Genomic DNA, 24,441 nt, shown 5'->3' on the forward strand with positions numbered 1-24,441 from the left:
CCCATACCCTATTGCCGTAGTAGCTCTCGTCCCTCGACGACGACCTACTAGACGGCGAGCACAGCACAGCGATCGTACTTCTCTCCTGTAGCCGGTCGAAAGGCGCCGCTGCGGCATCACATCCCGTGCACCGAACCCAGCCCGGCCGGGGTCCAGCGAGGCGAGGCGATCGCCCGCCGAAGGATCGATAGTGGCCCGTCCATCCTGATCGCTGATCGCTGATCGCTGATCGCTGATCGGACGGGTCAAGGCCAATGTGGTGCACTGTGCTGCGTGGCGGTGTCCTCCACAAATGCGAACCCTCCTCCCGTCGGTGCCCAATTCTGACCCCGCGCCGCCGTCTTCGCCACCGGCATGGACACACCGGTCGCCGGTCAACGGCGAGGCGCGCTGGACACGCAACCGGCGAGCTCCCCAAGATTTCTGTCGAAGCGAGCTCGCCTTTCACGCGACAAGTCACGTTAAAATTATCCCGCCCTCCGCATTTCCAGATAGGCACGGAGGCCGGACGCAATCATGCAAGAAACAACAACACGAGGACTAATCTAATCGTGTCCCATGACAACGGCAGTGATGACAGGTCCACTGTCCAGACACGCGGAATTCTTTGCATCAGCAAAAGCATATCGGTCGATCGGTGCATAGCCTGTGTGTAGCTTTTATCTATAGTTGAAAATCCAAACAAGGCTTCAGCTCCATGGTTGTTTACTCCAAAGAACGGGCGAAAGGAGGAGCGAATATATTCCCATTGGACGGCTCGCCGGATAGAATTGCATCCATGCCACACAACAAAAACAATTGCATGATAGGCGTCGTTAACCGCAACGTAAATGCAGCGCGTAACAGCGACCCAAATTAGTAATCATTAATGGCGATTTGGCAGCGGACACAGCCAGCCAGGTGTGTCTAGGTAGTAAAGCCAGACAAAATCGGGAATTAATAGCCTAATGAACTGCAGTTACTACTGCTAATCATGGTGACAGTGCAGCACTAGCAGAGCACAAATCTTAATCTCGAAGAGTACAGTACTATGGACAAAATTCAGGTAACTGTCGAAGGAAAAAAAAATGGATGGTGTGAGCTGTAAACGAAAAAGGAGTAATGGCGCCGTTACATGGAGGCCAACGGCGTCGGTGCCGGCGTCGTCAACGTCAGGGCGGGCCCCACCGGCGGGGTCTGGAGCGGGCGGGGCGTGACGTTCTTGCCGCCGCCGACGGAGAGGGAGCGGAAGAAAGTCCTGGGCCGCGGCGGGGCGGCGGGCTGGCGCGCGGAGCGGCTCTTGACGGGGGCGGGCAGCTGCGGCTCCCCCTTGCGGCGCACCTGGTGCCTGCTGCTGCTGGGGATGACGCAGGTGAAGACGACCCCGATCTTGGCGAGGCGGTTGACCCAGCGCGGGATGCGGGCGCGGGCGACGAGGCGGCGGCACGCGGCGTCGCAGAAGTGGTTGCAGTTGCGGGAGACGAGGTTGTAGGCGTCGCCCGGGAAGTCGGCGGCGAGGTCGGCCATGAGGGCGCGCACCTCGGCGCGGGTCAGCGCCGTGGTGCCCACCAGCACCGCCTCCCGGAACGCGTAGCCGGGGCACCGCCGCGGGGGCACCTCGAAGATGCCGCTCCCGGCGCCCTCGTGCGCGCCGTACGCGTACTCCACCCCGTGGACCTGCACGCCCGAGTGGTACACGCCGAGCCCCAGCCACCGCGCGTACCCGTTGGCCGGGGTCACGTCGTACACGTTGAGGAAGACCGGGGACGACGACGGCGCCGCGGCGGCCTGGCGCGGGGCGGGCCGGGGCGTGGAGGTGGACGCGGAGGACCCGGCCGAGGTGGAGGTGGAGGAAGAAGACGAGGCGGAGGCGGAGGCGGAGGCGGCGGCGGCCATTCCCTCGGCCCGCGCCGCGTCGGCGGAGAGAGGGAGGGGAGAGAGAGACGCAGACACCCCCGCACGGCACCGTGGTCGCCGCGCGGCGTTCCGGGCGCTGCGCGTTTTTATGTGGGTTTCTTTAGCAGATTGTCGCGCGGCTGTGTCTGATGCTGATCGCTTTTTCGTGGCATCGCATTGGGGCGCTTTGGCTTTGGCTTTGGCAGGCTGGCGTGTCCATGATGCAGCGCCGCAATAGAGGATGCGAGCCGCCAAGATTCGTGCTGGGCTTTGCCTGCCCATGAACGACTTTTTGTTTTACTGATAAAATCTTATTTTGGTCATTGCCATTGGTTTAATATAATTTCCGAATGCGGGATGAATTACAGCTCCCACTTGAACATCGCTTAAGAGCAACCCCAAAGGGTCGACTCATTTCGTCCGCCTGCGTCCGTTTAGCTTGACGCGGACAAAAATGACGGCTCAACGCGCGACTCAAACCCAAATCACATCCGCGTCATGTCCGCACCGACGCAATTGCGGTCCAAATTTGCGCCCCAAATGCGTCGGCGCGGACGCCGAACGGACGCTTCGCGCGCCTTCCTGTTGTCCGCCGTGTCCCCCCACATGGCGGCCGTCCAACTACCCACTGCCTACGCTGTCAGCTTAATTTATGACGACGGGCCCACGTGTCAGCGACGGCGCTCGTTCTTTTTAAGCCGTCCGTGCGGCGGGGCCGTCTTTGTCCAAACTCGCCGTCCACATCTGCCATCCTTTGCTCCCTCGTCGCCGGCAAACCCTAGCCACCACAACCACAACAGAGATGGACCTCTTCTCCGGCACCAGCGGCAGCAAGGCCAAGGGCAAGCCCCCCGCCACCCCTTTTCCTCCTGCCTCCGCCGGCGTCGGCGCCTCGCCGACAGAGGCATCGCGTGAACGTGCCAGTGCACCAGGCGGAGTGGCACTGGCAGCACCGCCAGCCTCTGTCGTATCCCGACGTGACGCTGCCGCACGACTGGCATCTGGATCTAGAGAAGATCCCAGTGCCGGCGGCGCCGCGGGTGGCTCGTGCTCACGCGGAGGAGGTGCGGCGCTGGCAGGCGCTGCTGACGCTGGAGCAGCGCCGCGAGGCCGCCTACGCAACCGACTTGCCCAACTGGGCGACGTGGTTCGCCTTCGAGCACGAGGAGGCGAGGCGACGGGGCGTGCGCGAGGTCGAACGGAGGTCGCCGCCACCGGCGCTTGTCGTCCGCGACGAGCACCAGGCGGCGGAGGACGCATACCAGGTGGCACTTGCGGCCGTCTTCCGGGAGAGCGAGGAGGACGAGCGGCGCAGGGCAGAGGCGGCGGAGGCGGAAGAAGAGGCTCGGTACGAGGCGACAATGGCGCAGGCCCTTGTCCTCTCCGCAGCGGGCGACAGCGTGGTGCCGCCGGTGGGCCCGCCGTCCTCCATCAAGCCGGAGGCGTAGCCCGAGCCGTCCCCCATCGAGCGCTACTCCTGGACGGGAGTAGTGCACGAATGGGTACACGCGCCGCCGGTCTAGATGGGAGCGACGCCGGCGCAGGAGCAGGCGTACCTCGAGCACTGGCGCAGCATCAGGGTGGCCGAGGAGCGCCGCGACGGCGAGTACCTCGAGATGGTTGAGCGCGACCTCGAGGAGGAGCAGCGCGAGGCCGAGGAGGAGGCGCGCCAGGACGCGGCTGCACAAACGGCCGCACACCCCCCGCGCCGGCACTGCCTGCGCCGGCGCTGCCCGACATGACGGCGCTCTGGAATACGACGTTCGCCTGGGCCGGGCCCGCGCCAACGCTCATCGACCTCACGGACCCCGAGGACGACGACGAGGACGCCTAGGGCAGCGCGCCGCCTCGTAATTTAGGCTGTTCTTTTTTTAATGCAAATGTGGACGCATGGACTCTCGCCGGCCTTCGTGGCCGGCTTTAATGTTTAATTAATGCCATTTTTCTTTTTTAATATGCATGCGTTCATTTTTTTTGCGCCGTCAAAAATGGGTTCAGGCCAGCGTTGGGCGCACGCGCCGGCCCAAATGCGGAAGCGGACATCCGTGTCCGTCTAGCTGACCCAAACGGACAAAAAGCGGACGAAATCGTTATTCGTTTGGGTCGGCCCGTTGGAGTTGCTCTTAAATGGCACCATGCGGCAATTTTTCGTGTTTTGACCCTTTTTTGAAACCTATTCAAGATTTAACCCTAGTTTGAAAAAAATTCGAGATCTGACCCTTTTGCTACAGCCAGAGTGCATGGCGGTAGGGTCTAACAGCCGGAACTTTGGCGGAAATATCGCTACTGTCAACCGGGCTGCGATAGCCTGCACAACCCTACCGCCAAGGTGCTTGGCAGTAGGCACGAGCATGCACTATGTTCAATATTTAGGAGGTTTTTGGCGGTAGGGCATGCAACCCTACCGCCAGGGACCTTGGCGGTAGGCTGTTATACTCTACCGCCATGGTCCCTGACGATAGCAAAAGGGTCAGATCTCAAAAAAAAATTAAACTAGGATCAAATCTTGAATAGGTTTTAGAAAAGGGTCAAAACACGAAATTTAGCCGCACCATGCACCATCAACTCAATTCCTGTCCATTCAAAAAGAAGGAAAACTCTCAATGCCGACCAAATGATGGTTCTGACCAGACTTTGCAATTTTGTAATCAGCATGAGTACATGACAACCACGTCGTCTCTTTCCACCAAAGATTCTGGACCTCCATTATCTTCTCGCTCGGTCACTTGGATTTCCATGCGTGGATACTGTCAGATGTGCGCCCCTGATGAGTACTGTTGGGTGTTGGCCTCACGATCAAGCGTCGTGTGCTCTCTGCGCGTCAAAACCTAGTCACGACACTGAGAGTTCTTGCCTGGTGGGCGAAGGGGGACGGGGTAGGCACAATGAGAATTTGTCGCTGAAAACATGCTGACCCTACAAAAGCAGCCCGACCGTAGAAATGATGGCTCGAACTACAATGCAGCAATAGCTGGGAAACAAAAAAGCAGGAAATAAACTTTAAAAAAGCAGAAAAATATAAATTTGCCTGTGATATCATGACCGTTGTTGTGAGATTTCGGTCACCTCGTGTCTACTTAATTGGCAGTCTGCGCCTGGACGATCATTATACATCGGGCAGGGACAAGCTGAAAGCTGTATCGGTCTCCTATGATTGCAATCGATGTTGCTTCAGCACATTTGTGAATTCAGATTCAGTGAGGTGGCCTGCTTAAAGCTGGAAGGATAGCAGACTCAGGTCCTCCATCTTAACTCATGTCAGCCTTCACCTGATGTTAAGTTGTACCTACCGTCATAATTCACAACCTCTGTCCCATTATCCTTGTCTACGCATGAAACATAACGCAAAAAGCCGTCCAACTTATGTTATGCCCGTATATGCTGCAACAGTCCGAACCAGTGCAAGGTACTCTACTCTCTTTTTTTTTTGAAAAGGAGGTCAACCCCCGGCCTCTGCATCGGACGCAAGGTACTCTTGTATTCTAGAAAAACAGATCTCACGTAATAACTATTTTTAGAAAGGCCATACAGCCCTGCTTTTTATAGAAAGCAGAGGTTCCAGCTGGGAAATGCCAGCGCGTTCAAACATCAGTCTAGATTCAGAGTTTCAGACAACACAAGCACAAAGCAGGAAACTGACTGGTACACCGTACAGCACAACACAAACATCTTCATGCACAAAAATCAATTTGATCTCTCAATCTAGAAAGACCGAACTGTTTTGTTGCTTCATGCACAAAAATCTGTTTCATCTTTGCCTCTAAAAGCACCGTAATGTTTTGTCGCAACTGTTGTGGGGGCATGTACCTATCTATACAAGCGACGTACAATCTAGTATCAGAGGTAAGAGTGTATTAGCATGAGATATACATGGAAAATGCCTAAGAAAAACCGCCCTGTGTGTACAAGACTAAGAAACTTCTGAAAGTGTCAGTATGTTAGCAGCCATATGATGCCCCCCTCCAACAACGAACCTCCAGCTAATTTCTGCCTCCGTCTACCCTGTGTGGTTACTGTGATGGAACTCCATCTCCTAGACTCGCCTCAGTTTTGCTTCTTTCCGCCAGCCAAAATGCGAGAGATTTGGAGGCCTCGGGAGAATGCCTGGTTGAATAGCAGCCTCGTCTGGAACTCCGAGACAAAAGGGAACCATGCCAGAACCGCCACTGGCACGAAGATCACGATCCCCATAAGGTACTCGTACCCCCTGGACAAGGCCTTCACAGATCCCCACAGACCAAAAGCCTTCACCACTGGCTTGCTTGCCTGTGATATCTGTTGCAATGATGCCGAACGGATTAGAGCCAGTGAAAGATGTCAATTTTGATAATAGCAACTTTAACTCGATCAAAATTCTCTCGTTTCTCTCTCCCTATGAATTGATACTGCTCCTCACTCGGTCCTCGTTACTGATAAGCTGGGAGTAAAACCTTGAAACAAAACAACAGGAAAGCTTTGGTGCTGATGACGTACCTGCAGAATGGCCCATCCTGTGGGTGCAAAGGCAAGGAAGCTGGCGAATATGTCACCAACTGTAAGGTGCAGAAGGGTGAAAAGAATCGCCAAAGTTCCAACAGATCCAATGAACAAGAACAATTTGAGGAGCCGGAACATAAGCTGGAAGTCAGCACTAAATTTCTTTCTTCCCATAGATACCACCTAAGTAAATGGCACCATATCAGCAGCATAACAAGGGCATAAACTAGAGGCATACGTCAACCAATATATACTTATTGATTTCATCAACAGAAAGCAAATGAAATTTACCTTGAGGACTAACACCACTGCTACAGTGACCAGCCAAGACAGACCATAAATCTGAAGCCACAAAATCAAGTTTGGAAGGGACAGTCACTAAATTGTATCAGTAAACAGTGATTATAAACAATCAAAAAGATCATGTAATCAGTCTCATGAAATCCATTTAGTTCGAGTAGAGTTGTAAAATACTAGCAAAAATAAAGGATGACTTACTGATATGCTTTTGTTGCCATTAGAGATATTCAGATGGTACATGATACCATACTGAAACATGAAGAATCGGAGAGATAATATGATTTCCCATATGCGGCCGATTATGCCTGTTGACAGCAGATGTTCCTGCTCCTCTTCCCACCACGACTCCCAGGCCTTATTGGCCGGCACACCAATCCCACCACGGCTGCTTATCCATTTGTTCCAATCATCCCAATCATCCACCACCTTTTGCCATTCAAATCCGGATGGGTTGAAGAGGAAAGGAGCAAACAACCATGTGATTACCAAGAACCACATAGATGATGTCAGCAGAACATAGGCAGTGGAATCGGTAGCCACATCACCATAGAGCTCATACACTACAAGTAGTAACATGAGCTCAAGTCCTTTCACAAAGTGACTCCTGCTATACATTCTGTAATTTTCAGCGAACTTTACATGGCGAACAACAAAGCCTCTGCCAGTTGCTCTATATTTTGCACCACCATGGAGGATTGTGCGGCCAAAATAATGTGATTTTGTCCCGAGGGAAAAGGTAAAGAATACTGCACATAGCTGTAGCTGCATGATGATGAAATCCCCCAGGGCGCTTCTAAAACCCCTTTCCAGTCCGATCTCCATAAACATGGGTAAGGCCATCAAAAGACCTAGCTGCACAATAGATTGGGACCCCATGGCTGCCTCAAGAGCACGGTTGCCTCTCATTCGTGCTTGCTTCATAATCGCAAACTCAAGTCCACTTAAGGCTAAATAAAGCCTCCCATACAAGAAAACATATACTATTATGACAACCATCTGCACAGTAATATAAGAACATCAAAAAACATGGACGATGGCAAATCAAGACAAATGTGATGCAGGTAGATGTTTTGTACCATTGAGCTGACATAAAATCCCACAGTTGTGAAGTAACATGAGAGCATTCGGAAGAAGTCAAAGCGGTGGCCCAAACGGTAGATATCTCTGCTAAGCACTTGTTCTCCATTGCCACACGCCACTTTGGCCTCAAAGAGTGAAATTTGATTCAACCCAACATCACGTCCTTTTCCGACTTGAATGTACTCGTGATGGGTGACATTTCCTCGCCTCAGAGTTGAGTTGAAACCTGAAAAAGAAAATTTAAGTTTGTCTTGTCCAAGAGCAGAAATGGGAAATGTTGGAATGTGAGTTAATGTGTTAGATAAGAGTAGCATCAGTGTCTTAATCAAGTTTAGAGTAGTCTGTCTGAGGCCCATATAGGCCCATGTGTGAATCAGTTGTCAAACCCAGTTTGAGTCACATATACGAGGATGTGGATGTCCTAGGGACCTATCCATTCTTAAATTTCCCTCAAAAATCCAAAGGTAACAGTTAGAATAGGTGGAAAAGTACATACCAGCAAAAATGTCTTCACTTAAGTTTATACCACAGGAAGCCTTGCTAATTCCACCTCTTGTAATGTGAAAAATCCTATCAAACACATCAGGATGTCCATAGTGAAAACGTACCCTGCCCAGAAAAGAGAATGTCAGATACATAGCAATGACCAATGACCATACCACACACTTCAAATTAACAACATTGTTTAGCTTGAAAAGCTCTGATGCCAGGAAAGTTTCAGGAAGCAGCATGTCAGATATTAATCACTTAGATTAGATATAATACACATTTTAAATTGATGACATTTTTTAGCTCGAAAAGCTTTACTGACAGGAAACAGCATGTCAGATATACAGCACATACACAATAACAATAATACACCCTTTAAATTGGCGACGTTGTTTAGCTTGAAAAGCTTTGATGCCACGAAAGTTTCAGGAAATAGCATGTCAGATATACAGCACTTGGACCACAATATACACTTTAAATTGATGACATTGTTTAGCATCAAAAGATTTGATGCCAGGAAAGTTCCAGGAAATAGCACTTGGTTGTTTTAATATTTATGGCCTTATTGCCTCTAAAATCTCCAACAAAACATGTGTGTGCATTTCAAGAGCTGATAAAAAAAACATAAGCACTCATCCAGGAGATAGTCACCATAGATGCTCAGCACTCCCTACTCATATTGCAGCATATAAATGACACAAAATGCTCCATATGATAACTATGGATTGTGCTTAATTCAAATAGGACACATCAAAGTATATTCAGACTTACTTCAATGGATTGGCAAGAACCCTCTGTCCTATTGTGACAAAGCTGGTTTCCTGGTTTGACATAAACCAGGCAAGAGATGACACACTACAATCCAGCAATGTCAGATGTTAGGCATTGCTTTGCAATTTTGACAAAGAAAACTAAGTAAAACCTACTGCAAAGCTTAAAACACACCTTCCGGTGAATATGTGTTCACGTACTCCAAGAATTGTTGGAGGACGAATACCATGGTTCTCATTGAATTCTTCCAGCAAATTCCGCATTTTCAAAGCTTCCTCCAAATAATTGTCCTAAACAGCATTGATAAGTACAAAAGACAGAATGCAACCTACTTACTAAAAACGTACTATAACCATGAAGTTCACCTGGTTCATATCAATGGTTTGCAAAGCTTCTCCGCGGGTAAAAATGATCGCGTGATTTTGGTTTTCAGGTTTCCCTTCACCTAGTTTCGCTGGCCCTGGCAATTTTATGCGGTATATTTCCTTCACAGGACAAAAAAGTACATAACGCACTACTGAGTATTGAGGTTTAAATCAGAACCAAAATGAAAGTTTGAACTCGCTTCACGTAAAATGATTACCTGATCGTGATTGTCAAGAGCTTTTACTAGCACCGAATAGAAGACCTTTTGCACCTTCTCACCATCCCTCTCTTCAACTTCATCAATGTATGCCACGCGGAGACCAGGATAACTGTAGTTTCATTTCAAATTCTAACTGAAATTACTTTGCACAGAGGGAAATAACAATTCGAATAAAAGAAACAATTCAGTAATTTTCCCTCAAGGAACATCTCGTTATCAATTAAATGTGAACTAAATATAAACATAACCGAGACACACAGTCTCCAAAGAGTTATACAAGAAAACATTTTGCTCATTGTGGTAGACATGATGTATCTCGCGCTTGGCCAAATGTTGTATATTAATTTCTAGAATAGATCATCGAGATCACTTACTTCACCATCAAGTTCAGTATATCTGTTGCGTGTCGATCACCCGACTGTTTCTGATTTCCATAGATCTGGCACGTAGCAACATATGTGAATTTCATATCTGCTATAGCTTCAAGCTGAGAAGACAGAGATCTTTGGCTTTTCTTCTCTTCCTCTGCGGGATCTGCAATGGCTTTATAGCCTTCTAGTATCTCTGCAAACAAAAGAGGGTGATGTTGGACACTTTGTATAAGTCCCCTGTAAGCCCAGTTTGAGTTTGTTATACGGGGGGGGGGGGGGGGGGGGGGGGGGTCCTAAGAACATCCTCAGTGTATCCTTCCAAGTGTCCAATAAGATTGGGTCTAACTTCTAAAAAGATGCTACAATATGTAGACCTAGTTCTCTTCTCTTGATGCTACCTACATGAAAAAAAACTATTCATCTCTCTCAAAATATTCCTAAGATCCCCCTTTTTGCACCTATTGCGGATGCTCCCCTAGTTCTACAATATAAAATCAGGAAGTATTTGTAAAAGGTACCCTCTCCGTTCACAAATATAAGATGTTCTAACTTTATTGATAGAAGCTTAGTGTGTTTGTTCACTCATTTCAGTCCACATGTAGTCCATATTGAAATATCCAAAACATCTTATATTTGTGAACATGTCTAGGAATGCTAAATACATCATGTCTAGGAATGCTCAATACATCATGTCTAGGAATGCTCGAATTGGAAGTTGAAGAAGCTCACCAGATTCAGAAGCCATGTCTAGGAATGCTTGAAGCTTCAAAGCTTTCCTGTAATACATCATGCCTCTCACTATTCGCAATAAGAAAAACATGTAAACACGGAATCAGCTAAATGATCCATATTTGACAAGATTGAAGGGTATGGCCGAAGTACCTGTTCGACAGAGTGTCTGCCCTCTAAGAGAGGCCCAATGACGAAGTTGAAGAACATTTTCTTCATTTCCCCAAACTTCAGTTTCTCTTTTGCAATCAATTCTTTCCATGAAATTATCCCATTCATCTATATAACAAGAATTATCAAGAATAGAAGACAAAAGGCTGGCAATCAAATTCATAAAGAACTGTAGGCATTAAAACACATCAAACAGGAAAGGAACCTGGAAAGATCTTCTGCAGGTAGAATATAATTGATACACCATCCTCATTCTCCAGATCAAGGTCGTTTCTTGAATATACAGTTTCCTCACTGTAGTATGGTGTCATTACACTGTGAAGAACAAGTGTCATATGAATCATCTAGAGCCCAATCTTTTTTGCTGAAACTCTCATGATCACAGAACAAATTTAAACATACGGTTTATCAGATATTTGTTGTTGTGAACTGATAATATATTTCTGGTGTTGACGTTGTTGATTTGATTATGAATGCACTTAAAGATGGGTGGCACACATTCTGTTGTACAGGTCTCCACTTGGAAGTTCACCACTTGTTCTTTTTTTAGAATATCTAGGTGCATTTTTCCTTTAAGGTGGAAACAGATGTGCTTGTAACAAGATTACAGAGTGCCACTGCCAGACATTGTGGATGTTCAACGCTTCTGTTTATAAATTTTGTTTACCATCAAGTGAACATGAGCTGATGAGTACAGAATCAGTTGTAATATAATGCAACTTTAAATGAATTCTGATCAAAACTGTAGATGAACTTCGGTTCTAGTATGATAATGGCGCCACTGGGTTAACTGGTCAAGACACAAAACTCCGACTCTGTAGTTAATACCGAAAAGGGGCATGCAAATCTGCTGAGACAATGAGAGTGACAGACTCAAAGACAGTTTCAAAAGCAACTCAAGACACTCAATACTTCCATTTTTAGCTTAAACAACACATCAAATGACAGCAAGAAGTTTTTTGAGACTACGATGAGGATGGCAGTGATCAAAATAACAACCTATCATAAAAATAATCCTAAACAACTGACCGTGAAAATTAGAAACCACCCCGCCATTTAGTTCAGAATACGAGTTCATCAAACAGCAATAATTTCAGTTAAAATCCCAACATTGATAAGCTTCTCCTTGGTATTAATGGTGCTTTCCTCTTTCCTGACTAGCACAAATTCACAATTCCACGCCCAAAAATACTCACGTTTTCTATTCTTTCAAACTGATCAGAGTTAAGAACATACCATAATTCAGCCCAAAATATTTCTTGACAAGCAGATATAATTCTTTTTAAGAAGCACAGTAAAAGGACCATTAGCCAGTAGCTGCCAGGCTCCAAAGAATCCAGCTAATTTAGCTAGACATTATGATTTTCGATACTGCGGTATATTTAGAAAAGTGGACGACACTGTGATATGTTGAAAGTTTACATACGAGACAAACCTGAAAGAGAGCATTTTGCGCACTCTAGGCGCACGTGGCATCTCCATGAATAGCGAATTAGTGAAAAATGATATTCTCCGGCGGGCTTCAAGATTTGTAGGCACATCCATTGCTGATTCTTTAACAGTCAAAAGCAGGTACAAGCGCTTAATCTGTAGATAGGTGAAGTTAGCGAACCTTCTTTGTTACAAAAGCCAAATAAGAATATGATGTTATTACTTGTTCTTCCCACTGCGCAGAAATTGGTGGTGGGAAAACAATTGCAGGTTTTGTGCCTGTGCCCGCAAAAAGTTGTCTTCTTGGAACTAAATCCTTGTTCCCATGACCAAATTCAGCCAGTTCTCTGTAAACAACACATGTTAAAAAAAAGTCACCAATTTCTATGACAAGGCACATGTATGATTATAATTGGTGCAGAAGGTATTACTTGATCTCATTGACCATCATATCCCTCGTGATCACTTCCAGCATGTCTTGAAGCAATAGCACTACATTATCAAATTTTGAGGCGTCTCTTTCTTTCTGCAGATGTGATCAGATAATCGTAGCAATAATCGAACGTGTTACTTGTCTAAAAAAATATCAAGCAATGCAATCTTCAATAGGGTTGGTGTTCAGTAGAGGTAACAACATTGCTTACCAAGGTGGATACAAGCTCCACAAACTTCTTGCAAAGGACTGGCAATGCGCTCATCCTAAAATTGGCAAGGAATGTATTCTTTGCGATGTTAGCTTCAATCTCTTTGATTATAATGCCAATAATCCTGTTGAAGTTAGTGAACAAACATGTCAGTAGAAGATCAAGATAACAGTGAGCATGCAATGATGAAGAACAATGCAGTAAAAAAACCAACAAACATGGAAGATTGACACAGATGCCTTCAATAGTACTAAGGCTGCCTGTCTAACACACGTTGCACATTTAGCAGTTACAACTAATCATGGTTTCCCTTCCATGCATATTGCACAATGGAGGTGCTTGGCAGTCCTTCTCCCTAGTTCAATTTGGAATATCTTGATTCTTAAGTTTGAAAGTGATGATGTGCCGCCGTACGCAACTAGCCAGATATATATTTATTGGTAAAAGTAATGGATTTGTAATCTTGAACTCTCAAACCCCATTATCATATAGGGTTGTAGATTTTTAGTAATATATTTGTATTGATTTTTGGCATCACTACTACGAATGAAAACGTGCATGTTCAAACTACAAATATTCAGCCATGTCTGACCACTTTATATGTTCAAAAATACTTGTCCTGACCTGCGTGTTTCCCAGTTTATGGTAAGAATGATTTTATCATATTGGAACGAAACAAATGATTTCCTGGGTGGCCCTGTCTTGCTCAAAAGTGGCAAGGATTCGTCAACAGAGGAGCCTTAGACAATCATAGAAATTATAACCTACTAGGTACTAGTAACGATTTTTTTGAAGAAAAATAGTGCACAATGTCTGTTCCGGATGTAATTATTTATTTCCTAGTGTTATCATTAACTGAATACCTAAAAGCTATGACAAACCAACATCAATGTCTTTCTCACATAGAGATACGTGAAACAGTGTGAAAAATGGAAGTATAGGAAGATACCTCTTTTCATTTTCTCCAACCACCACTAAATTAAGAACAAGTTTGAATGACTCGTAGCATTCAATTACAGCGCACTTCATATACTCGTCTGCACATATACGCTTCCACAAATCACTGTCTCTTGGTCTAAATTGTGCTGCCATGTCTAAAGCTATAGGTATCTGCAAATTTCAATCAAAATGATTTCCAGTAAGAGCCGAACACAAACATGTAACAAGGTAGAGTGGACATATTAAATTTGTTCTGTCAAACCTTGCTAGCAAGCAAGAACAACGGCCACTGCATCAATTTTAAGCTCGGGTCTGATGAGTATGGAACCACCAATAGGTCCATCTCCCTGCATAACAGAAGGTCCATTATCTGCATTGCAATGATAATGTTTTCTAGGTGAACATGATCTAAGGGCCTCACTTATCACTTATAAAATCTTCGTCGCGGAAACTGCAAATCACTTCATTCCACAGTTGAGCAAACTTGGCAGCTTCAGTTCTCTTGTTGGGGGAAACCTGTACTTTAAATTCTTCATTATATCATAACTTTTAAGGGGGGTTATAAGTGAAATCTTGACAATAATTTTCGTTATTGTCATTTGGTACCTCTGCGAAGCGCTTTGCGAGTGAAAAACGTCTGTTTCTGCCTTTGTCTGATGGCACCAAATATGTATTGAAGGCTCCAGGCAAAGAGTGAAATCGTGATCTCAGCATTCCTAGTGTTCGAATCTGGTACAAGAGTGTAGCAACTCCATCAGAAACCAGAACAGTATGAAGTTCAGCTTCTTAACTCTCGCAAAAAGAAAAAGTTACACAACGCTGTAGGGCAATAACAAAGTAAAAAAGGCAGTGCTAATACAAAAATGTCGACGGTTAAAAAGGAGAATATCCGACTATAAATGCACCAAGCCACCAGCAATACATTTTTTGCTTCATTTCATGAATATGGAAAAGGTTTTCTTGTAAATACGGCAGCATAACAGAAACAAGACTGAAGTGCGACTCCCAGAGGATCCTCCTAAAACTGAATATCCCATTTGCCTTGTGAATACACTTCCATATTTATCTACTTAAAATTACCATTATAATCTAATGTAGTTTGTTCTGAATTCTCAGGCTGCAAAAACAAAAAAAGGTGATTTCCACTTATTAAAATACCTCGCTAAGCTTCCTCAAACAAAATATTCTGCATAAAACTGTATTACCATCTACATAGCCTGCCATTATGTTTATAAAGTACGAGCTATTTGGTTCATGCAATTGACCGAGACCTCGACACGTTCAGTTTACTCCTCAATATAAAGAAAAAGCCCCTTAACTATCCATCAATCTTGGGGCGCCCTACACTTATGGTCATTATAAGTTCTAAACTACTCCCTCCGTTCCTAAATATTTGTCTTTCTAGACATTTCAAATGACTACTACATACGGATGTATGTAGACATATTTTAGAGTGTAGATTCACTCATTTTGCTCCGTATGTAGTCACTTGTTGAAATGACTAGAAAGACAAGTATTTAGGAACGGAGGGAGTATAAAGCAAAACAACAGATTACAGAGAATAGTTCAGATTTATCATTACCTCCCCAAGTCGTCCAAGTGCCCCAGACATACCGCCGGATATTGTAGAGAAAATGGCATACCATATCTGTGTATCCATCAAATAGACCTACAAGAATAAAAGCATTGTAGTTGATAAACCAAGATTTAGAATGCAGTTTCGAAACAATCAGCTAATACATAAGCTGGATAGGCACTACACTAGCAGGCTGGATAAATGCATACCAACAGAACAGGGGCCCAGAGGGATAGGATAGCAGCGATATTATATGATGCTGAAAAGGCAACGAATTATCAGTAAAAAAAGGGTTCCAGAATGAAGGCGGCACCAAAAAAAAGCATTGGAATTACCGTTTGGAAAAAACTCATGCCACTCATAACGAATGTTATGAACACTCATTATATCCTTGGTAGGCCTTATAAGAGGTTGTATCTGCAAATTAAACTGTTTCAGATCAATCTCGTCAAAGCATGTTTGCAAATAACTAAGCATAGAACTTACCTGGACAAAGTAACTGAAGGAAAGCTTCGCACATAGCAGCAAAATCCAAAATAATGTGTACCTTCTCAGTTGAATAGAAGAGAATTGAGTTTTTTCTGCAGAATAAAGCTCTAATAGAAGAAAAATAGAACAGAGTAACTTACTTCAGAAGAGCAGCTTGACTTTCATGCATTCCACGGCCAACATAAATTCGTTTCTGCAGTTATTTATACAATTAGCGTGTACAGCAAGAACAAGGAAAATGGGCATTGCCATTAGTGTAGTGTAGTGTAGCAAGCCGCACAGGAAAGAAATATGAAAAACGAATAAATGTACAGCGCCTTATGATCCAGGGAAATTCATCCAGTTATTTTACTTCCACGCATTGCATACAAAATAATCTATTGCCTTCACGTTTTCCACCCTGTTTCGTCCATATGTACCCTTGCAATATCATTTTCATTACTGGGATAGCAAATGTGTTCAGTTGAACACATATTGTTTTTTTTCGAGAAAACGCAAAAGCTTTGTGTTTCATTGTATTGAAAAGGAGTTTGGTACAATCCTCTTTGGGCCAGAGCAGGGGCCCTAGGGCTACGCGCCATTCTACCATGAACACATATTGTTAGAGAAGTGAAAACTATCAATTTTCACAAGCATGTGAGAACTTTTTAACTAAAATGTTTTTTTTTCAAACTAATGACAAAATAGCAGGATAATCTCTGCCCTGGCATCAGAAGTCATTGGATTATTTTCTCTTCTTGCAAGTTACAGTTTACAATTTTATCAGTAGTTTCTCAACCCTCTAGGATACTATGACAAACAATAAGCTGGCAAGGATATCAAGACAAATTCATTCTACAAAATACAGTTCCATTTTATCAAATATTACCTTATTAAAAATTGCCTCATAGCAGAAATTTTGAAATGAATACTTACAATGAGGATAAGCAGCATAAGTGATTTTCCACATAATATAACATAAACAAATAAAATAGATTAAATTGAATACCTGAGACCACCACAGTAGTAGTCTAACAATATACCAATCCGAGCTCTCTATCCACCTTCGAAACATCGGAAACAGGAAGAGCGTTGCACTAATCATATTAGGTATCAGGTACACCGCCACAGCCAGGATATATAGTTGTGGCACTCCTTTCACATAACCAAACCATCTGTCCAGATTTTTCAGTGGTAAATTGACTTTTGTTTGACTGCTGATGTAGAAAATGGGAAGAATCACAGCCCACGCGGCACTAACTACTATCTTCAGAATATTTCTCACGACGTCAATGAACTTGCATCTAATGTGGCCAGGAAAGTTCAGAATAAAGTCTAAAATACCTGCCATCAAAATTAAAGAAAATATCAGTTTCAGTTTGGATGACGAATTTGTTATTGCACCAGAACCCTCTTAAGACCACAAGAATTCCAGACCGGGGAGCATCTCAAGAACATGACTGCTCGGTATAGTAACACAAGTTTAATGCATATGAGAAGAGATCCTAAAGTTGCAGATATCTACATGAATGTTCTTGCCAGTTGCTTTCTGCTGTGAAAGTGCTCTGTATCGCGGGAACCTAGCTTAACATAGTCTTACCGTAATGCCATTGAAAAAAGCAGAAGGTAGTACATACATAAAGGGAACTAAATTATGCCAATATTCATCACTTGTCATACTAAAAATTTCAGGTTCTCAAAAAATAAAAGGAAATATTACATGCATCAGAAAAATGCCTTGTATATAAAACAAGTATTTGAAATGGGAAACATACTTTGGAGGAACTGTAAAAATGCTGCTGTGACAAATATGCTTGATAGAGAATATAAGAGGTCCTTCTGAAGGATTTGAGTCACTGAATATTCGCTCCAAGCAAAAATCAACATTGCCTGTTTGGTTTAAAAATTACAAGATTCACAGTGTCAAACCATCAAAAACCATAGTACAGAGAAAAAAGCCCATTGAAAAATTCGGCACAGTACCTGTAGAGCCAACAGATAGAAGGTCCACATTCGGTCAAAACTACGAAAGATGTGCCAAAACGATCTTGTCTCTACAAAATTTGTCTTGCTTGTGCCTTTACTAGAACCCTTTGGTGAGGAGCTTCCAGCCTACAAATAGTTATTTGTCAGTATTCTCCTCCTAATCAAAGTCTTTGGAAGAGATACTGACAGACTGATATCGAACTGTACCACTGCTACAGGCCTTGAATCGTGCACGGATTTGAAGAAGTCACCATCATCTCGCATTGGCCATCCCAGTGAGAAACAATCAGGTGTCCTGAAACAGAGTAGGATCTATCAGAGAATGTGTGAAAAGGCTGTCAGCATGTGACCAGAAAATAGGGCTGTAAACAGACCAGAAGTACTCATTTAGATCATCATAATTACACCAGGCTGAATGTGCAGTCTTTCCATGTTGGCTTTTTCCTGCCTCCTGAAAAACCACCACAATTATATTCAGAACAAACTAACTTGGAATTTCAGGTAATGGTAATTTATCAAAGTACCTTTCTGATGACACGATAGATAGGTGTGACCACTTTCTTTAAGAAAGCCTCCTCATCCCCACCATAAGATGGCCTGATATTTTCACCAGTCACAATACTAACATTTCCAGCAAGCAACCCATGCAACTCATATGCCATCTGAACACATTGAGAAGAATCATTCAAAGATATATTTTTGCAATGAGATTTGGTACTTGATATGATAATAAAGAATGTGCAAATTACATTGTGAAAAATGTAGCAAAGACACTCTGGCATAAACCGGATATTTGCTGATTCACCCCAGATAAGAAGATAAAGACCTAGGTACAGAATTCTGCGTTGCTGAACTTCCTGTAATTGAGCACCTGGAGGATTTCTGCAGTTGCAAGATTATCAGCACAATAATGTACATAAAGAGGAAACTGATTAAGGAATTATATACCTCAAACTATGTTTCCGTGACAAAAATTTGCACCACTTCTTGTAGTTGTTGAACAACTTGTTCATCACTACATCAACAGCTCGGTCATCTAGCTGTTTCAGGGGTGAAAGAACGGATGAGATCAATCATCAAGCAACGATGAACAAAAAGGAGAGAAGGAAAGCATGGTAAATGGAGGTGTAATTAACATTATTTAGCTACGCACTTGCTTGAGAATAATGCATACAGAAAGTTCAATCAATCGAATTCGTGGCGGAATGCCAATAAGTCAGCTGGCATTTTTGAAAGTAGTGGCACCAGTCCAGCAAATTCTAATGTCCAGAATATGGAAATCAAAAGTAGTAGTATCAAGAAAGAAATTAAACTGCATGTGTATGTTATGGCAAGTTACACCAACAATCACAACATAACGTTGAAGGTAAATAATTGGTTACTAATCCAATGAAAAATAACTTTATTTTTTCTAAAATATTAGAAACTCAGGCAAATATCCTGTTCTGTCAGAAGCTACCACCACATTTTTATGCATGCAAGACCCATTGATCTTATGCTTATCACATTGATATTCATAAAGTCAAGCTGTCAAAGTAAATATCGATAGAAGAGTGTGCCTTGCTAAGTGGTTCAGGCTTTGGCTCAAGTCTAATGTGCACATTAGCGAGGAGAAGAATCAAATGCTCCCGTTGATTCCTGACACTGTCCCGCTGCACACAAGAAGATAAGCTAGTGTTAGCTTATAGTAATACAATGGACCAATCGAAATTGGTTTGCCTGAAGTGGGTAGCAGACCTGAAAGCCAAACATAGCTCTCAACCAATCGAGCAAATCGAGCTCACCCCCCTTCTGCCTTTCCGGCTCAAATGCAGAAGGCCAGGTCAAACCCCGTGTGTACCGCAGAGCTGCGACTGCTGCTTTTATCTGTTAATGATGCATTAGGTGACCACGTCAGTTTCTTTAATTGAACCAGTACATAATGCAATTGTTCCTGTTTTGAGGAAATAGGCTGCATTGTTGTGAGTCGTATACCTCCTCCAGCTGCATGATGGACTGGGATGCACTGGCCGCATCGAGAGGCAGAATATTGAACGGTGCGTAGATGTCTTTCTTTTCTTGCACCTCAGTGTGCCAGCGCATAATCTGTGCAGAGGAAATTTGAAGAAACTTGATGCATTAGAGGGAACATATATTTCTACTGAGAAAGAACGACGACAGTTGGCTGGAGTGAGCACAAACCTCGGGGTTAACTTGCTCAACCTTCTCATTCTTGTTGACGGCACAGAGCACCTCGAAGAGGACTCCAGCCGTTTGGTAGGCCTTCCCAAGTTGAGTCCTGGAGGCAACAATGTCATGGGACCGGATTCGTGATAGTGAGGGATTGGACTTATAGGGGAGATCGCAGTATAGGTTAGGGATTGGGAATTACCTGTCGGCTTGTTCCCCTTTGTCGAGGGTGCGGACATAGTTCTCATAGTATTCTTGATAGAAACTCTCAATTTCGCGGGCATCAGTTTTCTTCAATCGCTTTGCGAGACTCGGGCTATTATCCTGTTGGATTGCGTAGGAGCGAAATGGGAAATTTTAAGGCAGGATCTTTGGATTCAAGAGTAGGTTAGGCAAAATCCGAATTAAGAAAACAAGGGAACCCTAAGCCCCTGCTCTTTTTCCCCATTCTACTACATTCGCTGGCCATTTCAAGTAGGAACAACAAAGTGGTAAATTTGAACTGGATCATCTGAAAAAATAAGCTCAGATGAGAATGTGGCTACCTCATTATATCTCTAACAAACAAGAATGACTACACTGCAAACTGATCAATTGAGACGAATCATGAGGAGGATGGTGTAATCTGAAGTCATTTTACGTCACCCCCCTCCCCAGCAGAAACACGAAATAAATGTTGAATCTGAACTGAAGGTTTAGTTGTGACTTTGAAACAAAATAAGTAGAACGAAGCACAACATTCTATTACTGGAACAATGTTCTTTATCTATCAGGTAGGATCAAGTGAGCTTGTAGGTTTGCTTGGCTGATCACAACTCCCAATATGGTCATCAAATTAGGATAATCACAATAAAATTTCCAGATTGACTATCGACAGTTATCAACTTATCACTAATAATCAAATATACTCCCACCGTTCTAAGATAGATAATGTTTTGCATTTTGAGTCTTCAATGAACAACATGTATAAGTAAAAAGATATATAGTGAAACTGTTCTGAATTAATGGTATAATTTCTATCCAAAAAACTAAATAATTTGATTTGATTAATGGTCAAAGGTAGAGAGGTTTGACTACATGCTTTCTACGTCATGTATTTGGAGATGGAGTTGGTAAGCTTATCATGAAACAAATGTGTACTGAACTAAATCCAGCGACCATATTCTTCAAGTTAAAAATCGTGTATCTGCAAGATATATATTACAACACAAAAATGAAAAGTAGGAAATACTTTCATGGCTTAAACTGCATGTGCTTGTTGCCTATTTCCCTTTGGTTTATCTGAGCATTTGGACAACATAACTTGCACCACTACTACATTTTGATAACTAAATTAAGGTAGAGTCGTCCATATTAGCTTCCAGCTTATTTTTAACTCCATGAGGCTTATTAGCCAAACAAACTCATATATTACCTATATATCCTGCAAGCAGTTAAAAAGCTAAGATGGTAGTAATAATAATTCAACAACTTGCATAATATATCTATGAAGGCCAGATACAGTGACCCAGTCAAAACCAGCGAGGGAACATGATCAAGTCGACATGTATCAACTAACAAAACAAACCCTCATGTACGCCAAGTCAGCTAGATCATGCAGAAATTATGGAGGGGAAGAGACAGAGAAAGATGTCCCACACCTTCTCTAAGCGCTGAAGCAGGGACGTTTTGAACTGCCGAACGCCACGACCAACAGAGTTTTGATCCAGCCTGTGCGCCTTCTCAAAGGCATAGAACCGACCTAGTTCACAGAGTAACAGATCAAGGTGAGATCCCGAAAAAAGGGCGAACCAGAAGCACCCATTCATGCTACGTGATATGCACTTCTTCAGAGAAAAGCTGGTGGAGCAAAACTGTCATATCTGACATGATTCAAACAACACAGAGAGCACTCATATTCAATCAAAACGAGCTAGGGAGAACTGTCAGAAAAGCCATCAGATGAATCAAATATGCGGCTCTGCACTTCGAAAAACAGGAGTGATTTGGTTTGGTACGAATAATGCAAGCATACAGAAGCAAACCTGTCACAAAATTATCTACTGAAAAAAGGAGAAAACACACAAAATCCAAAATCTAGCGCAGCATGTACAGCTAGGTCGACATAGGCGGAGAAATCTCACATAGAGACACCGAAGAACCAACACGAGCTACCTGATATATGGTATTCCAACTTTCCAAGCAAACTGATCGCGCAGCACTATCCTAGCCTAAATTAATGATTAAACATAACCAGCGAGTATTAAATAGAGAACAAATTCAAGCAAAAGCAACACAATCGAGGGAGAACGTTGGAATCTGGAAGTTGCATCAACTAAATCTAATCTGCGCTCTCAAACACAAGCCATCTCGTCGATACGATCATATACGAAGACCTCATGGTGCAGCATACAGGAGAGAAGCTAGCTACTTCTAAGATCAGCTTCACGAGTAAGGAGAAACATATCAAAGCTGAAGATCCAGCTAACGCAGCAAAACCATCATACGCGGAGAAATCTCAGACATGCCCCTTAATAAACTCGTAACAATCAAAGCAGCCCAGAAAAACAACAACAACCGACGCACGCGGCATGCATTTTCCGAGATTCGTGAGCACAAAACCTTCCCAAATAAACACTACAACGGCTGTGAATCGCCAAACATATCATCACGAGTTGCCCGTTTCGTCCGACCGAGACACCAAATGCGCCAAGCTGTGCCAGGAAAAGGTGTCGAAAATCTCCCAAAACAGGCACGCGCGGAGACGGCTTCGAAGTGCAACGAACTTACAGAGGTAGGCGACGCGGGGGCGCTCGGGCTCGATCTCGGCGGCGACGCGCAGGATGGGGGCGATGCTGCTGAGCGAGGACGGCACCACCTCGTTGTCGAAGACCTCCATGGAGAAGGCGGCCATGGCGGCGCCCCTCGACCCCCGCCGGTTGAGCCCCGACGCGTGCGCCGACGTCGGCGTGTTGGGCTCGGACATCGCGGCGGCGACGGCGGCGGCGGCGGCCGACGCCGTCGACGATGGCACATCCCCGCCACCGCGCGGCGCCGTCATCTCCGCCTCCACCACCTCGCGATCTCGGGGGCTTCCGCCTGCATTCGGCGCGGCGGGTCAGCGCTAGCCAGCTAGGGTCGACCGATTCGGCCGGAACAGGGAGGGGGAGAGGGAGCGGACGAACCCTAGGGCGAGCGCGCTCCGCTTCCTTCCGCCTCCGCCTCCGCCTCGCGCGTCCCGCCGTCCTGCGCTGGTATGGAATAGTGGAACCAAACGGGGGAGGTGGCCGGGGAGGCAAGTACAGGAATAGGCACGGCCCGCGTGCGCGTCGCTACTTATACCCGGATCCGACGGCCCAGCCTCCCTTCCCTAGGGCGAGGGGGGACACGCTGGCGCGATCGGAGGGGTGGAGGCGGTGGAAATGCTGAAGCTCCCCTCTGTCCCGGCCTCCCCGGGACGGGTCTCTCTCTGTGCGCTGTGGGCCGAGCGCAGTGGCGGGCCGTTGGACCCCAAAGCTGCCTTTTATCACCTTCCCAGCACTTTACCTACCAGTCAAAGTTAGACTGACATGTATGTCCCGCAGCTGATGCTCAAAAATAAAATGTATGTCCCGCAGCTTTCAGCATAAGCAGGAGGGTACGTATTTATGTGCAGGAAGACTTACGGGCTCCACCAATTCTGTTTTGCTGCTCATCGGGGGCCCGTGTCAGTGGGATGGTAATATCCCGTGTGAGTTGGTGGGGTGCCCGTTGGAAATCATTGGAATGAGGGGATATAGGATTTTTTTTGTCTTGTGGCAGGAGAGGAGGGGTTGTCACGTGGGCCATGCGGTTGCATGGCTTGGCTTGGATGCCGTTTTGTTCCTCTTTGCTTGTGTGCATTGAGCAATCTTAACTTGCTAAGCAACCTCAGATGAGATAAAGTCATACTTTTGGTGTGATCCATCATTATACTTGTAATTTGAGGCATGCTGCAACAATGAGATTTCAAAGACGCACATAATGTGTTAAGCTCTTCATAGAGGTATGTCGCAATAGATGCTCAACTATAGGGACACGGATAAAACTTCTTGCATTTTACTTTCATACCAACACTTCTAAGAACTGAAAGAGAAACATGTAGGTTATTGGCCAATGGGCGTAGGTCGCCCAAGTTGATGTACATTGCTTTGACTAAGACGGTGATAACTCCTCCACAGGTGATGCCACCGTGTGTTTGATTTCATTAACGGCTGAGATTGAGTAGAAGCATTGCGCCCAAGTTTGGCGTCATATTGGAGTTTGGAAATGCAGATTTTGCAAGTAGAACCATGTCCTCTTCATTAACTTTTGTAACTTCACTAAGTGCTTGCAATGAGTTAGTGATAATGTAATAGAAATAACGAATAGCGGTACTTTTGA

The 24,441-nt window shown here is 44.7% G+C and overlaps 2 protein-coding genes across 3 annotated transcripts; both read right to left on the minus strand.

The window, feature by feature from the left end:
- Window positions 1-914: 914 nt before the first annotated feature.
- LOC125520758 (deSI-like protein At4g17486) lies at window positions 915-2,060 on the minus strand. Its single transcript, XM_048685771.2, has one exon. It carries the CDS (start codon window positions 1,873-1,875, stop codon window positions 1,111-1,113), a length of 765 nt encoding a protein of 254 aa, XP_048541728.2. The 5' UTR covers window positions 1,876-2,060; the 3' UTR covers window positions 915-1,110.
- Window positions 2,061-5,529: 3,469 nt separating this feature from the next.
- Window positions 5,530-23,382, minus strand: CALS5 (callose synthase 5). Of its 2 annotated transcripts, XM_048689799.2 has the most exons (43): window positions 23,226-23,382; window positions 22,831-23,139; window positions 21,702-21,802; window positions 20,264-20,385; window positions 20,074-20,170; window positions 19,867-19,977; window positions 19,630-19,758; window positions 19,452-19,544; window positions 18,841-18,932; window positions 18,642-18,774; window positions 18,417-18,554; window positions 18,267-18,343; window positions 18,100-18,187; window positions 17,890-18,018; window positions 17,682-17,796; window positions 16,916-17,250; window positions 16,068-16,120; window positions 15,925-15,985; window positions 15,774-15,855; window positions 15,648-15,697; window positions 15,445-15,531; window positions 14,469-14,591; window positions 14,284-14,378; window positions 14,125-14,209; window positions 13,873-14,033; window positions 12,924-13,047; window positions 12,711-12,805; window positions 12,503-12,626; window positions 12,284-12,435; window positions 11,054-11,163; window positions 10,831-10,956; window positions 10,678-10,746; window positions 9,952-10,141; window positions 9,575-9,686; window positions 9,357-9,476; window positions 9,166-9,281; window positions 8,992-9,075; window positions 8,228-8,340; window positions 7,728-7,957; window positions 6,850-7,647; window positions 6,643-6,693; window positions 6,349-6,534; window positions 5,530-6,150 (listed from the first exon to the last, which is right to left on the minus strand). In XM_048689799.2, the coding sequence occupies exons 2-43, from the start codon at window positions 23,099-23,101 to the stop codon at window positions 5,920-5,922; spliced, it is 5,859 nt and encodes a 1,952-aa protein (XP_048545756.2). In that variant the 5' UTR covers window positions 23,102-23,139; window positions 23,226-23,382; the 3' UTR covers window positions 5,530-5,919. The 2 variants fall into 2 exon arrangements, with proteins under 2 accessions (XP_048545756.2, XP_087390690.1); XM_087534564.1 differs by having other exon boundaries at window positions 18,417-18,774.
- Between the last annotated feature and the right edge of the window lie 1,059 nt (window positions 23,383-24,441).

This window comes from Triticum urartu, chromosome 7A, assembly GCF_056163025.1.
Source record: "Triticum urartu cultivar PI428250 chromosome 7A, HENAU_Tu73, whole genome shotgun sequence".
Taxonomy (NCBI): Eukaryota; Viridiplantae; Streptophyta; class Magnoliopsida; order Poales; family Poaceae; genus Triticum; species Triticum urartu.

Bases quoted from the DNA above. Each gene is read 5' to 3' on its own strand.
- CALS5 (XM_087534564.1), bottom strand. From the start codon at position 23,101: ATGACGGCGCCGCGCGGTGGCGGGGATGTGCCATCGTCGACGGCGTCG. The intron at 8,341-8,991 runs GTAAGTCTGAAT...TTTTCTGGGCAG, and splicing joins GTTCTTGCCAATCCATTGAA to GGTACGTTTTCACTATGGAC. The intron at 6,694-6,849 runs GTAAGTCATCCT...TTGTGGCTTCAG, and splicing joins ATGGCAACAAAAGCATATCA to ATTTATGGTCTGTCTTGGCT.
- LOC125520758 (XM_048685771.2), bottom strand. From the start codon at position 1,875: ATGGCCGCCGCCGCCTCCGCCTCCGCCTCCGCCTCGTCTTCTTCCTCC.